The sequence below is a fragment of the Phyllostomus discolor genome, chromosome 9, assembly GCF_004126475.2.
Source record: "Phyllostomus discolor isolate MPI-MPIP mPhyDis1 chromosome 9, mPhyDis1.pri.v3, whole genome shotgun sequence".
Taxonomy (NCBI): domain Eukaryota; kingdom Metazoa; phylum Chordata; class Mammalia; order Chiroptera; family Phyllostomidae; genus Phyllostomus; species Phyllostomus discolor.
This window is the reverse complement of record NC_040911.2, coordinates 87,108,837-87,123,337: the sequence shown is the minus strand read 5'-3', so window position 1 is coordinate 87,123,337 and position 14,501 is coordinate 87,108,837. Positions and strand designations below refer to the sequence as shown.

Below are 14,501 nucleotides of genomic sequence, written 5' to 3'. Positions count from 1 at the left end.
CCAATCCTTGTACCCGGGGAGCTTTATGACAAGAAATATTATAGTGATTCCTTCTGTAGACATGCTGAGCGGTGTGCGCCATCTTTGCCCTCAAGGAGCTCCTAGTCTAATGCGGTGCGGAAGTGGGGACGCGGCATGTCAACAGATTATTAAAATATTACAATTAATCTTCCCAGTGGAAATATTAAAAACCATGTGAAGGCAAAAGCAGCAAGCTTTGGAGAACTTGAAAGACTTCACAGAAAATGAGGTGATGCCTTTTCTATGAAGGGGGATATAATAATACCCCCTTTTTAGGATTATTGTGAAGATTAAAGAGATAACACATATAAAACTTTTAATACAATTACTGGCACATGGTAGGCATCCAACTAACTGTTCATGTTATTGTATTATTATGGGGATGTTTTATTGAACTGATGAATAACAGTTCACCTACTGACTGCAAGCACGGGAGATCGACCTCTGCCACCTGAAGCAAATGGGACTGTATCGGAGGGTAACAAGGTTACTGAATGGAAAGGGGAGTTGAACCACAGGCCTCAGACAGGAAAGATACCAGGAAGGCTAGGGATCCCAGCATTCACAGCAAAACTTAGCATGGTCTCTTTGGGATAGTCCAACTTCAGGTGCCTTTTCTCTTTTGATGTCTCTCCTGAGAAGTGAGAATCTGATTAGGTTAGTTTGGACTGCGTGCCCGTCTCTGCGATGAGGGTACCGGATTCTAGGATCAGCAGTCTGCCAACTTGTGTGGAGTTGGGGTGAAGGTTCCAGCCCTAAGGAAGGGGTGCAGAGAGAGTAAGTGAGAGTCACCTCAGACAGCGTCAGAGTATCTCCAAGACCTACTGACCCTTCAGGGCTGGAGATGGACACAACCAGGCCAGTCCCTGAAGCCACCTCCGGGTGTTCTATGGCCATAGAACCTTGAGTCCCCTGGTTTGTGGTAAGTGCTAGCCTGCTGTGACCACACCTACCTGACACCTTTCACTGAAGTTTCTCTGGTTTTCCCGTGTTTATTCTTAAGTACTAGCTAAAACAAAGATCTCAACTATTACATTAACAGGGGAAAAACAACTTTTTGACCTTTGTATATGGCATTTCTTTTAATATGTTCAATTATGACTACCTTTTCACATTTCTCATTTATTTGCTCATCATCAGGGATTATTAACTCAGGGATTTTATTATGTCTGCTTAGTCAAACCCTTTTACCTCCTTTTCTCCAGCCATCTGTCAGTCTATTTACTTATTCATTTAGGTATGCTATTGTGCACTTACCTTGTTGAGTCACATCTTGTTTCTACAACAAGTCAGATTTTTACTCGTGTTGTCCAAAGCACCGAAATTAGCAATCTTAGCCTTTTGCTTGTGTGACTCTCCATTTCTGATATGACTTATCAGGAGAAGAAAGGTGTGACAGTCTAGAGAAGACCCTAGGTTTAGGGACTGGCTGTCCGAGATAGGAGTCCCAGCACTACCACAGGCAGGGTGTGACTTTGGGGTAAGTCACTTAATATTTTTGCCTCTGTTGCCTGTATGTAGAATTGAGACAAAAGTAGCAGTTAGTCTGAGAGTTCCTGGAGTACAGGGTATGCCTGTGCGGCACAAGATCACATCCATTCTCTCCAGTCCAATTCAGTGTGTGCTCATTGTTACTGCCACCACCATAATTATTACCAGTACGGATTTTCAGTGGAGGCCCTCAGACCTGCTTCCTTTAGGACTCTGTGCCATCAGTGCTGTCGTTAAAGCAGCAACCCTTTCAAGCCTGTATTGACCCCTCTAAATGTAATGTGTATACAAGCAACTTGTCCTGTGGGATACAGTCAAAAACCATCAGAAATGAGACTAGATTCCAACTACCTTCCTCTTATCTGCCATGTCCTGGTATGGAAGAAAATTAAATAGGTGTGATAGTTTGATCTCCCCAGGACCTTACTGTACCTTACCAGCTTCTTTTCAAGGTGATTACAGACTTACTGATGTGTGTAATTGCCTTGTCAAGCGGGTAAAAGGCTATAATTTTCAAGGACAGCCATCTCTTGATTGGCTATTTTCCAGGCCAAGGAAAGGACTCCTGTACTCTGTGACCATTCAGAAATTAAGGCTACTGGTTCTGCATTTGTCTGCTGATCATGTAGTATCTCTAATACACACATTCCCACATGCACACACATACACAGTTAGAGCTGGTTTTATTTGTTGTATTTTGTGATCGCTGCTAAAAGATCCTCAGTCATAAAGCAAGTGAATGACTTAGGTGCACACGTGTATTTGGCCTCTCCATGTCCTTTTTCTCTTCTATTTATTCTTACCGGTTCCTGTATATCTCACATAATACTGCACACTGAGCTGATTTCTAACATTTAATTTGGATTGGATGATGTTCTGTGCATATAGCCCATTGGCATGCAATGACGGTGGCCCATGGTGTTGATACTGCAAAGCATGCTGATGGCATTCCTGGCTACTAGAACAACAACTAAACCTGACCTGCAATCCTTGCACTGCATTTTAACCTTCTGACGAATTTGATATGTTCCTTATGCTTCAGTCAGCAACCCTAGCCACCCTTTGTCGTTCATTCTTTTGTTCATTCTGTTAGCAACTTTGCCTCAAGCTTATTCTCACCTTTACGCTCATCAGTTCTTGGATTGCTTATGCCAACCTTCTTCCATTCTCCCCTCCCACACCATCGTTACACTGTTTCCACCCCCCAGGTTTTTCCAGAAGTGGGACTTAGCTATACTAGAGATGTCTGATGTGTTAGTAACTGGCCGCCAGTGACCCATCTGCTGGCTCATCTCTACCTGCCATTGGAACTGCGATTCTTTGAGCTGTGTTTACCCAAGACCATATTAGCACTCCTTAGCCCTGCCTTTGCAGATAACCTGAGGTGTAGAGCACATGAAGGAGCAGCCACATTATTTATTGTGTCAGATAGCTGTGTATTCTAATCTTGACCCACTATTTCCTGGCTGTGTAACCTTTAACCTTCCTAAACCTGTTTCCTTTCCTCCAAAGTGGGCACAGTAACAGTGCCCATCTCATAGAGTTGTTGGGGAGGGTTAATTTATATATATATATATATATATAAAGCCCTTAGCATATTTCTTGACATGGTAAACAGTTTCTGGATGCAAATCCCTTTGTGGCACCTGCAAACTAGGGAGAGCGGCAGCTTTGTTGAAGAGATAATTTGTAAGCTGAGTCTTAGAGAAGAAGGAGTCAGCACCCCAGTGAGTAAGGAAAGGAGAAGGATCCCCAGCAACAGGATGCTTAAGAGCTCTAAGAGCACATGGCGTGTTTGCGGAAATTGCTCACAGTTTATGCTGACTGAAAGACAAGGTAAAAGGGGAGAGGCAGGAGGAGGTGGGGCAGGAAAAACCACCAAGAGCAGATCACAAAGAACCTTGCAGAGCTCGTGGAGGAGTTTAAACTTGATCTTCCATCAGTCCCCCCATCTACCTAATCAGACTTCTCTTAAATGTGTTTAAGAGCAACAACAGCAAAAAAGGCAAAGAGGGCAGTGAATTGGCCTCAGATGAACTGGCATCTCTTTAAAGCTAATATTCCTCCTCAGGAATACTACATTAATTAAACATGTGCCTTGGAAGATTCATTATTGCTTTGCTTGTGCTCCCTGCTGGCTGTCTCATTCATTCATCTGCCGATTAGTGACCCTGAACTCTTGCATTCCCCTCCCTCCTCGCGTTCCCTTTTTCATAGACTGCGCTGTCCCCCCGGGACGTAAACTCCAGGACCCGTCTCTGGCCTGCTCACGTTTGTTTTCTTTGCCCCTTGTGCCTGCCTCTGCTGTAACATTTGTAGTATGTGTTAAGTAATCCTTAAGGTAACATTTTTATTATGTCATAAAAAGTGCATGGCAAATATATTATAACTCATGGACTTTGTTTAAAAATGAACGGATAATTTATTGAGTGCGTTACATGAGCCTTGCTCCCCTCCCCATTTCAGCTGAGGCTCGCTGCTCATTTAGCCTAGCCTCCTATTGAGTGCCCCCACCCTGTGACATGCTGGGAAAGCACACCCATGGTTGGCTAGAAATGACATCATAGTTTATGTACTCAATAAAAATTTAATTAAGTCATTACAGGAATTGCAGTCATCATTTAACCCTCTGATTTCTTCTGTTTAGTTTATTATTAAACATTCAGTAATACCAGTCACCAAATCCTGATGGCTTATAAAATATCTGCATGAATTTTAATAGCTTAAATAAATGGGAAAATATGAGTAACTGATATAAAAGGAACCTTTTCCTTGTGGTGGTGCTGTATGTATGGGTTTTTATAAAAAGCAAAGCATTATGAAGAAAAAAAGAAAAAGCTCAGCATTATGGAAAGGAGAAGCATCTAATGAGGAGACGGCCAGGGCTGTCTGGGAGGAGCTCCTCCATCTGTGTATTCATGGACGGGGCGCTCCACATAGAACGGTCTGGCAGTGGGGACACAGGACCTGCACACCAGCAAACAAGAGCTGAGTGAGAGAGTGAAACCCCAACAGAGGCTCAGCCGAAGGAATATCCAACTCCCCTTGGCTGCTGGGCTGGCCAGAAGGGCCCAGTGGGTGAGTCCAGTAGTTAGGAAGCTGTTCTCACTTACTCTCACCTGTTGCCTGTATATCATGTGTCTGCACTAATCGAGCTTCCACCCTCTTCCAGGAAGGGCCCTTTTCATGATCTAATCCAGCCTGGGTGACGATATCTGAAAACCATTTCTTGCTGGGGCAGTGTGCCATTTCTCAGCTAGAGGTGAAGGGGAGAGGCAGCTGACAGGTCACTGGAGTTAGGATATAGGACAAAGAGGTAGAAGAGCCTTGCTAATGAAGAATTCCACTCCTGCTCTCCACTCTTGCTGGGTAGTAGCCAGCCAGAATACAGGTGCATCCCAAGAGGAGAAAGTGCGTTCGTGTGGAAGTAGTAGACCTTGCAGGGAAGCAAGAACGGAGGTCTGCAGGTTAATGTGTTGATGATCTCTGGAAACGCCCTGCAGATGGTAAGAGGAAAAAGCACCCATCCAGAAGTCGGGTTCTAATCCTGACTCTAACACCTATGTGTGGCCTTGGATAAGTGTCTTCTCCTTTTTTGGTCTCGGTTTACCATTTTCTCAAAGGAATTAAGCTAGGCAATTTCTGAGGGCCCTTCCACCTCCAAAGCCTACTGGTTTGACGCCCCATGTGAACCAGCTCTGTGAGCAGATGCAGTGAATGTTTACATCTGAGAGATGCTCCTCCCTTCGTGCTTGACATTTCTGACGCTGTCCGTTTATGGCTCTGGTTCTTCTTGCACAGTTAGGAAAACAACTAGTATGGAAGCAGGGAAAGCTCCAAAGCAGATATCAGCAGGTCCGGGTTGTAGTCCCATCCTCACAGTACAGAAGGAGTTAAATCCAGCTCCTTTTACCCTAGTCCATTCTAGAAGATGAGGCAGTAGGAGTTTGGCAGTATATGTTTCTGAAGTTTCAGAAACACGTAAGGTACTCAGAAGCAAAAAAAGGAAACAAACAGATGGGTACCGCCGGACAGAACATGCTGTGCGTGGCAGTCAGGCCCTTGCGAGGGTTCAGTCATCGGCATTCCAGCCATAAACCCTGCTTGGGGCTGGGCGCTGGCCTGGGTGCCCGAGGTGCTGAGATAATCAGACAGAGTTCCTTACGACCTTTGAGTAGCGCATAGACCAGTGGGAGAGACAGGTACATAGGCAACTCTAAACCGTGCTATGCTTCCACGGGGAGGAGTGTGGGCGGAGAGCTCTGGAAGCACAGAGGATGGAGGGCTGATTCGGCCTGGCTGCAGGTGGCGTAGAAAGGTCGTGGATTGTGCTACCAGCCTGCATCTCGTCTTACATTTTCCAGTCTTGAGCTTCACAATTCTCTTTTCCTTTTTGAAAATTATTCATGACTATAAAGTATTAGAATTGATTCTAGTTTTATGCAGACAGACCAAAAAGGTATTATTCATAATTCCTTGAATTTACAGAGCAGTTCATAACTTACTAAAGCTTTCAGCACACACTGTTGAATTAGTGAATGAATACATGCTAATTTATTTGCTCTTCAAACCAGCCCAGTGTCTGAGACATTTAAAAGACAAGGAAATAGACTCAGAGGTTACTTGACTTACCCAAGGTCACGTCCTATGTATATAGCAGAATTATGACTTGAACCTAGGTTTTCTGACTAAACTCCTCACTATTCTTCTCTGCCCTTCTTCAGAGAGCTGCTATAAGCCACAGGATTAAATCACTCAGTGATTGATTTATGATCCAAAGTAAAATGATCCTCCTGAAGGCAGAAACCCGAGAGAACGTAAGGCACGTGGGCTCTGGGATCAGACTGACCTGGAAGCTCCTTCTCAGCTTTGTCACTGGTTTGTGGTGGGGCCTGGGGCAAGTCACTTCACCTGTCCGAGTCTCAGTTTTCCGTGTCTATAAAAGCATGACTGCAGCGCATCTGCCTCTCTGAGTTCCCATGACAGTTAGAGGAGAGGATGTCCACAAAGCACCTGCCCCTCACCAGTGCTCAGTGGATGGGAGAAATGATGCCACGGTCAGGGTTGTTAAGCACAGATCTTATTCTCCATATTAAGTTCCACATGACTTTTGGTTGTTTCTAAAGCCTGTCAGCTTAAATATTTAATGAGTCCCACTGCGTATTACACATTACACTAGGCTTTCTGCTGTAATGTGGGATTCCAGAGAGGAACGAAAGCTGGATCCTGCCCTTGAGCTACATCTGGAGGCATGGAGGTCAAAGTTTGACCCTGCTGGAGACTTTCAGTGAACTTCACTCTAGGCTCTGAAGGCCCTGCTGGCCATGCTCTGAGAGGAGTCCTGTCAGGGCCTCAGCGGTCTCTCTGGAATAGCGTTTCTAAAGTGGTCTCTTCGTATTAACCAACTCAGTGCCTCAGCCCCTGTTATTCTCTCCTCTGTCCAGGGCCTCAGAGTCCCCCCTTTCTCTTCAGCATCTCAGAGTCCTGCCTCTCCCCCTTCTGTTCCCACATCCGTCACTGCTTCTTCTGTCCCTTTACCACATCAAGCTCTTTCTGGTGATCCCTAGGACATTTCCCAACTAGACCCAACACACCTTACCGTCCGCCCCTCTTGTCAGTGCCTGAATGTTCTTACGTGCCTTTGCCCCTTCGCACACCTTGTTCACTCTGTCTAGGATGTCGTCTCTTCTCTCCTCCCTTTACTCTCTGCTGTCAGCCTCCTCCTCCTCCTCCGAGGTCCATGTAAACATCACCTCCTACAGCACTCTTCCCCAGGCCCCCCAGCAGAGATCATTCGTATCAAAATTCATTTCTGGCTCACCACTTTTAGAATCGAATTTGAGATAACATGTTGCAGGATAATTACGATTAACCCTCAATGATCTGACACTGAACCCCCATGCAGCTGGAAACCCATGTGTAACTTTTGACTCTCTCAAAACTTAACTACCCTCGGTGTCCATGGGGGATTGGTTCCAGGACCCCTGGCGGACACCCAAATCTGTGGGTGCACAAGTCCCCTATATAAACTGGTGCAGAGGGGCACGTAGAGCTGGCCCTCGTCATCCGCAGACTCCCACCTGTGGGTGGGAAACAGTGCAGGCACTCGCTGGGGGAAAGTCTGTGTGCAGGCGAACCCACACAGCTCAAACCCACGTCGTTCAGGGCTCACCCGCAGTCTTTGCGTGTCCGTTTTCTAATCCCAGACTGCGCACCCCTCAAGGCAAGCAACTGTTTCCTCTACCTTGTGTTCGTGGGGTCCAGCACAAAGCCTGACATAACAACCTCATTAAACCGAGTTACTGCTTTGTGTAATTTGGCATCAAATCCTAAGAGAAGCCGTCAGAGTGGGGAAAGTCCTGACAGGTCAGGGACATGGGGCGAGCTGGCAGTTGGACCTGTTAGGGGACCGTCTCTCCTTGTTCTAAGAGTGTTTGACAGCGAACACCAAAGCGCCTACTTTTTGATTTGTTCCCTTCTTTCATGCTTTTGCTTTTGTGATTTTGTTTCTTATAGGTTAATCCCTATATCCTGAAGAAGAACATGATGATTATGACGAATAATTTCTATGCAGCCATCTTGGGATACGATGAGGTAAGACGGTTGGCGAAGCCTCGGGCAGGACAGCGGCTTCCCCCAACAAAGGCTTGCGATGAGCGCCTCCGAGGGAGGCGTCGGTGGCCGTCACGACCTGCCTGCTGTCACGGCTCCGTGTTCACTTCACCTCCAATGGCAACTAGAATGAACGTGCCCTCATTTGCCTGTGCTTGGGAAAGAGAGCACTGTACAGTAACAGCCCATCCTTCCACTGGTCAGCGTTTACTGAGTGCCTGTGGGGAGCTGGACGGAGGGACTAAGGTGGAGCCGTCACTCCCTCAGCCCCAGGTGCCCCCAGAGAGAGGAAGACGCACCACGTAAATAGTGCCGTCTGCCAGGCAAATGGCACACTTTATTTTTGTCTTTAATTATAAAAGCAGTACCTACTCATTTAAAAAATCCATACAACTATACACGAGTGTTGGAAGTAGAAAACAGAAGGCCCCTTTCCTATGCTGCCCACTTTCCTGCCCCAGGGGAAACCTCATTAACACTGGCCTGGGTGTCCTCCCGGCTGTCATCCAGGCAGACACAAGCTCCGTGTATTTATTTCCTTGATGCACATGGGACTCGCGCCATTCACACTGTTCTGCAACTTGTTTTCTTCACTGAGCAGTATATTGGGCATTCCTCCACATCAGGACACTTAGATCTATCTCATTTTTCCTATAAAATATACATAAGGTAACATTTTAACCATTTTCACCATCTTTAAGTGTCCATTTCGGCCACATTAAGTACAATCACATTGCCGAGCAACAGTCACCGCCGTCCACCTCCAGAACTTCCCCATCTTCCCGAGCGGAAACTCTCCCCACCAACACTGTCTCCGTTCTCCGCCCCGCCCCCACCCTGGCCCCTGGAAACCACCATTCTGCGTTCTGTCTCTGTGATGCTGACTGCTCTGAATACCTCATGTGAGTGGAATCACACCGGTTTTGTCCTCTGGTGTCTGGCTTATTTCACTTAGCATAATGTCTTCGAGGTTCATCCGTGTTGTAGCATCTGTCTCATCTTTTTTCCCCTAACTGTTATTATGGAAATTTCAAACACATAGAAAAGTTAAAAGAATGGTATAATGAATATCTGTGTGTACACCACCAAGATTCTTCATACCTCATCTTTTTTAGTAAACCATGTGCTTTTATGTTCACTTTGTGGTTACCTCCAGATTTAGTGTAAGCATCACCCCTTCTGGGAAATGGTCCCAGAGCTTCCCCAGGCTCAGCTCACCGCGCCCTCCCCGGACCCCACAGCCTGGCTGCATTCGCGTTAACTCTCATCCTGGCTGGGTGGGGACTGTCTGGGTAGCAGCAGTGTCTACTGTGTTTGTGTTTCTGTTGGCTAGCATGGTGCCTGGCATGGGGTAGATGAAGAGGAAGGAAGGGAGGAAATGCATAAAAGGATGAAAGAAACTAGAGTTCAGGCTGGAGGAAATGTTATCAGCCTAAAGATAATAATTAAAGCCAGGAGATAAGCTTACAAAAAAATTAAGTTAAATGACTTGCTCAGGGTTATAGGACTGGTTAAGATTGAGGTTTCCTGATTCCCAATCCACTAGATAATCTCAATTATAAAGAGCAATTTAGATTGCATACCATATGCGTCGTTAATTTAACATGACCTTTCTGGGAATAGGATGGGAGTTGAGAAATATGCTTGAATCTACACATTAATTGTTAAATAAGATATATTCTGATTTCAGAGACCTTACAGTATATAAAAGAATGAAGCTTAGCCCAGGCTGGTGTGGCTCAGTGGATTGAGAGCCGGCCTGCAAACCAGGGGGTCACCAATTCGGTTCCCGGTCAGGGCACATGCCTGGGTTGCAGGCTGGGTCCCCGGTTGGGGGAGTGCAAGAGGCAACCACACACTGATGTTCCTCTCCCTCTCTTTCTCTCTCCTTTCCCCTCTTTCTGGTAATAAATTAAAAAAATATTTTTAGAAAATGAATTGAAGAATTGAAGCTTAGAATGGAGGAAATATAATTCTCTTTCTGTTAGCATTTGTTTGAAGTCTTTGTATCAGGTGGCTCAGTTGATTCCTTTCCCCAATATTAATAAAGACATTCTGAACTGTATCTCTTCTCTGTCCCCCATCCCAGGCCATCCTAGAAGAGCCACCTTACAGTCATGCCTGGTCACAGGAACTACCTGGAGTGCTTTTTTTAAAGTCCTCACCTGAGGTTATGTTTTATTGATTCCCGAGAGGGAGGGAGAGAAAGAGATGCATATTGATGTGAGAGAGCATTGACCAGTTGCCTCCTGTATGTACCCCTATCGGGGATCGAACCCATAACCTTGTTGGTGTAAGGGGCGGTGCTCCAACCAACTGAGCTATGCAGCCAGGGCACCTAGGGTACTTTTAAAATTTGATTCTTGCCCTGACTGGTGTGGCTCAGCTGGTTGAGTATCATTCCACAAAGCAAAAGGTCGCTGGTTCCATCCCCAGTGAGAGCATGTGCTTGGGTTGCGGGTTCTATCCCTGGTCAGGACACGTATAAGAGGCAACTCAATGTTTCTCTCTCACATGGATGTTTCTCTTCCTCTCTTCCTCCCTTCCCCTCTTTCTAAAAATAAATAAATAAAATGTAAAAAATAATTGATCGTTGAGCACCTCTTTGCAGATTCTAGTTCAATAGGAGGTGGGGCCTGGTATTTCAGCAAGTACCCCAGGTGACTCTTAAATTAAGAGTGGGAAAGTTTGAGAAATATATTAATCACCTGGGACACTTTTTAGAAATACCAATATTTGGGCCCCGTCCCCCAAAAGTTTGGATTTCACCGGAGTAGGTAGGCATCTATAGTTGTGAAATTTCCCTGGGTAATTTTAATGTGCAATTCTAGAACAGTTTTTCTGAAATTCTAACATGCAGGCAAACTTCAGGTTTAGACTCAGCAAGCCTGGGGCGAGGCCCGAGGCTCTGTGCTGCTAACGAGCCGCAAGCGATGCGAGCGATGTGTGCACAGCAGTTCTGCGGACCGCACTGGGGGCCACAGGGTTCCAGACGTGTGCTGTCCAGCACTGACCACGTGTGGCTTTTTGATTTAAATTCGTTAAAATAAAATTTAAAATTCAGTTCCTCATTTGCAGTAGCTGCATTTCAGGTGCTTCATCCTACCTGTGGGTGGTGACCACTGTAGTGGACACAAATGGGAGACCATTTGCTGTAGAACATCTCCATCATCGCAGAGATTTCAGGTGGACAGTGTTGTACTGACGCCCCCTTTTCCCAGGCTTTTGCTTGGATTGTCCCCCCAACCCTGGATGCCCTGGACACTAGTTGCTACACATTTGATCCAAAGAAACTCAGGCCTCTTGTGCACCTTCCCGCACCGTGACATGTTCTGTCCACATTCATTCCCGTTTCCTCCGATGGGAGGCCAGTTGCCTCATTGCCCCGCAGACAAGCTGTGCCTGATGGAGGCTCCTCTGGACAGCTAGGTGTAGTGGGCAGTAGCTGAATCTGTCAGCTGTGGCCTTGCGGGCCTGGTTCTAGGCCTGGCACCTTGTAGGCACCCCCCCTGTAAGTGTTTAGTAAAGTAAAAATATTCCCTCCCGCTTAGAATGTCCTGTAGTTCTCCATATAGTGTCTATTCCTAAAGGCCCTGCTTCTCCACAAAGCTTTCCCTGACCTCTCTAGGTCTCTGTCTTTGACTCTGAATTTCAATATCCATCCGTCAATTTAACAGGTATTTATTAAGTACGTACCATGTGTGATGCACTGGGAATATATTGGCGAATAAAAAACAAACATGGTCTTGTTCTTCCCTGCTTATTTACTGTCTCCCCATTACCTTCCAATGAGAAGACAAGCAGCAAACAAGTATCTAATTACAAACAGAGTACCGTGGTAGAGAATAACGGGAATGTGCTTAGTGTGGGAAGGTCTCTGAACAGTTATAGAAGCTAAGACTCCAGGATGGGGAGCCAGCCATGAACAGAGTATTTGCACTGCAGAGTCTCCCTGTACAGGTCAGCGTTCGCTCATTCTCCGGGGTTTAAGCCTGTTTGATGTGCATTAGCTGTGTCCCTTCGACTAAATCGCAGGTGGCCTGTGAGCTGGGACCATATCGCTCTGGCTGTGTTCCTGGCACCATGCCAAGCATATCGTGGGGTCAAATCAGTCTTCACTGAGTGAGACTCTGCTACTCTAAACCCTTAGTTATCACCAGAGCCCTCCGGTGCCAGGACAGTCCCTTTTAGCTTCCTCTCGGTTACCCTAGACCTGGGTGTCTTCGTTTCCTGAAGGATGCCTTTTTCCTTTTTTCTGTCGGAGAGAAAGCAAGTGGGCACCCTAGTAGATGGTGGGAAGATCGCTGCGCAACCTAATATGTGCTCCCAGGGCACCCTTTCTCCCTGCTTCCTGGGTCTGACCTTTATACTCCCACAGACCGGTCTCCCATTTGTTCTGCTGACTTGCTAAGCAGCGTGGGGGAACGAAGGCTGACGCTGGGTCTGTAGACTTATTTAACCATTTATTGCACTTCCACTGTGTGCCAGGTAGTGCTTCCTAACTGGAGCTAGAGCTAGCGCTGGCCCCTGACCTCACCAGTGCATTCTGGTTCTAGTTCTACCACCAGTTAGCTAGATAACCTCTAGGCCTCAGCGTACTTTTCTTTCAAATGGGGACAATCGTATCTGTTCTTGGCATCCATGGTCATTAGGAGCCAGGTGTGAGAAGGAACTCGGAGTAGTCAAGCTGTTACCCCTTTTGATCTGAGTCTTGAGACATCCTTTTCCTTTTCACAATCCAGGAACTGATTATGGGTTTGCCCCTTCCCAGCCACCTCAGCCACCGCCGAGGCCGCCTGTCTGCAGCGGGCCGTGGCTCCCAGGAGTTTGCCGCCTGGTGCTCTGTGCTCATTTTCGAAGTCCTCATAGCACCCGCTCGCACTCCTGCTCCTTCCCGCATAGCGCCGGTGGGCCGCTGCCAGCAGCACTCCGGCATGTGCCCAGGGCACTTCAGACACAGGCAGGCTGTTGTGTTAGCAAGTGGCTTGGAAAAGGGTGATGTGCCTGAGCTTGTCCTTGGCGCCTGTCCCCATCTACTGGAAGAAGCTGGTTTTCCTGATTCAGCCATTGTGCCAGGATGGTCTCAAGTGGTGGGATTGTAGGGGTGTTTAGCAGGGGCATTTGGAATAGGCAGACTATTTCTGGACATGGCTTTTCCTGGCAGCAGACCTGAAGCCAGACCTCATACTGCAGTGCCCTGGAGGGTCAGCCCACAACATATGTCAGATACATGGTCTTGGGTCTTTGTGTAATGATTTGCCATGTACAGGGTCTTTCTTGGCCATAATCTCTCTCTCTCTCTCTCTCATTTTAAAGATTTTATTTATTTTTTAGAGAGAGGCAAAGGGAGGGAGAAAGAGAGGGAGAGAAACATCCATGTATGAGAGAAACATCAATTAGTTGCCTTTCACGCACCCCTAACTAGGGCAGGCTGGTGCTCAACACAGAGCCACACCAGCCAGGGTGTCACAGCCATGATCTCTTAATCCTCACAACTCTGTGGGATGGGTATCACTGGCTTGTTTAGCCAGCGAGAAACTGAGGCTCAGGAAGGGCTAGTAGCTTTCCAAAGGCCGCACAGCCATCAAGTGACAGAGCTGCCATTTGAACTCAAGTGGTCTGATCCCCAGATCCCACTGTTTCACCCGCTGTCCACAGTGCCTGCCAGCGCAAGCTCCTAATCTTTGTATGCGACATATTACACTTAACAAAACATCTTTACGGCTTATGTTTATAATTCAAGGATGCTGTGAGGAGGGCAAGCATTTTCATCTCTGTTTCATAGTTGAGAAGTTGGAGACTCAGGTTTAGTGAATTGCCTGCCATCTCTGAGCCTGGCAGAAGCAGAGCTAGGACTCGATCCAGCTTTCTGACTCCTGGTCAGCACTTCGTCTGGTTCCACATGCTGCCTTGGCACCTGGACAGGGCAGCCTCTCAGGGCCCTTCCCTTCAGTCACCCTTACCCCAGGAAGCAAGACCCTCCCCCACCCTCCCTTAGAAATCCAGGCTAGAAAATGGTCCTGGTCCGTGTCCCAGCTGCTGATTAGCCTCTGTGATATTTGGACTCCCCAACAGAGGTCTCCTCTGTGCTGGGAGAGACAGTGTCCGGCACATATGCACACAGGCTCTGTGCGGTCCCTCTGTGGCAATCCTGGCGGACTGCCTGTTTCCCTGCTTGGCGAGAGGCTGGGCCAGCCATGGCAGGTCTAGAGCTGGGTGGCATTGAGGCCGAGGTGCCTAGTTTCCTTCCCCAAAGGGCCAGCTGCCTTGCAGGTATGTGCCCTTGGTCCAGGTGAGAAGGTGCAATCCACGCCCACCTCTGTTCTTGGGGAAAAAATATACACCCTGAACTGTTCTGAGCCTGTGCCTGTGGACAG

At 47.1% G+C, this 14,501-nt stretch overlaps 1 protein-coding gene across 2 annotated transcripts in view; it reads left to right on the top strand.

Annotated features, from left to right (window-relative positions):
- LOC114506643 (ubiquinol-cytochrome-c reductase complex assembly factor 1) overlaps positions 1 to 14,501 on the top strand; it is a 99,570-nt gene that overhangs the window by 78,262 nt on the left and 6,807 nt on the right. For both annotated transcript variants that reach the window (XR_004899383.1, XM_028524430.2), the window contains exon 8: positions 8,029 to 8,106. Coding sequence is in view for 1 of the 2 variants with exons in the window: in XM_028524430.2 (XP_028380231.1) it covers positions 8,029 to 8,106 (78 nt within the window). In the remaining variant the exon portion in view is untranslated. The remainder of the gene's footprint in view (positions 1 to 8,028; positions 8,107 to 14,501) is intronic.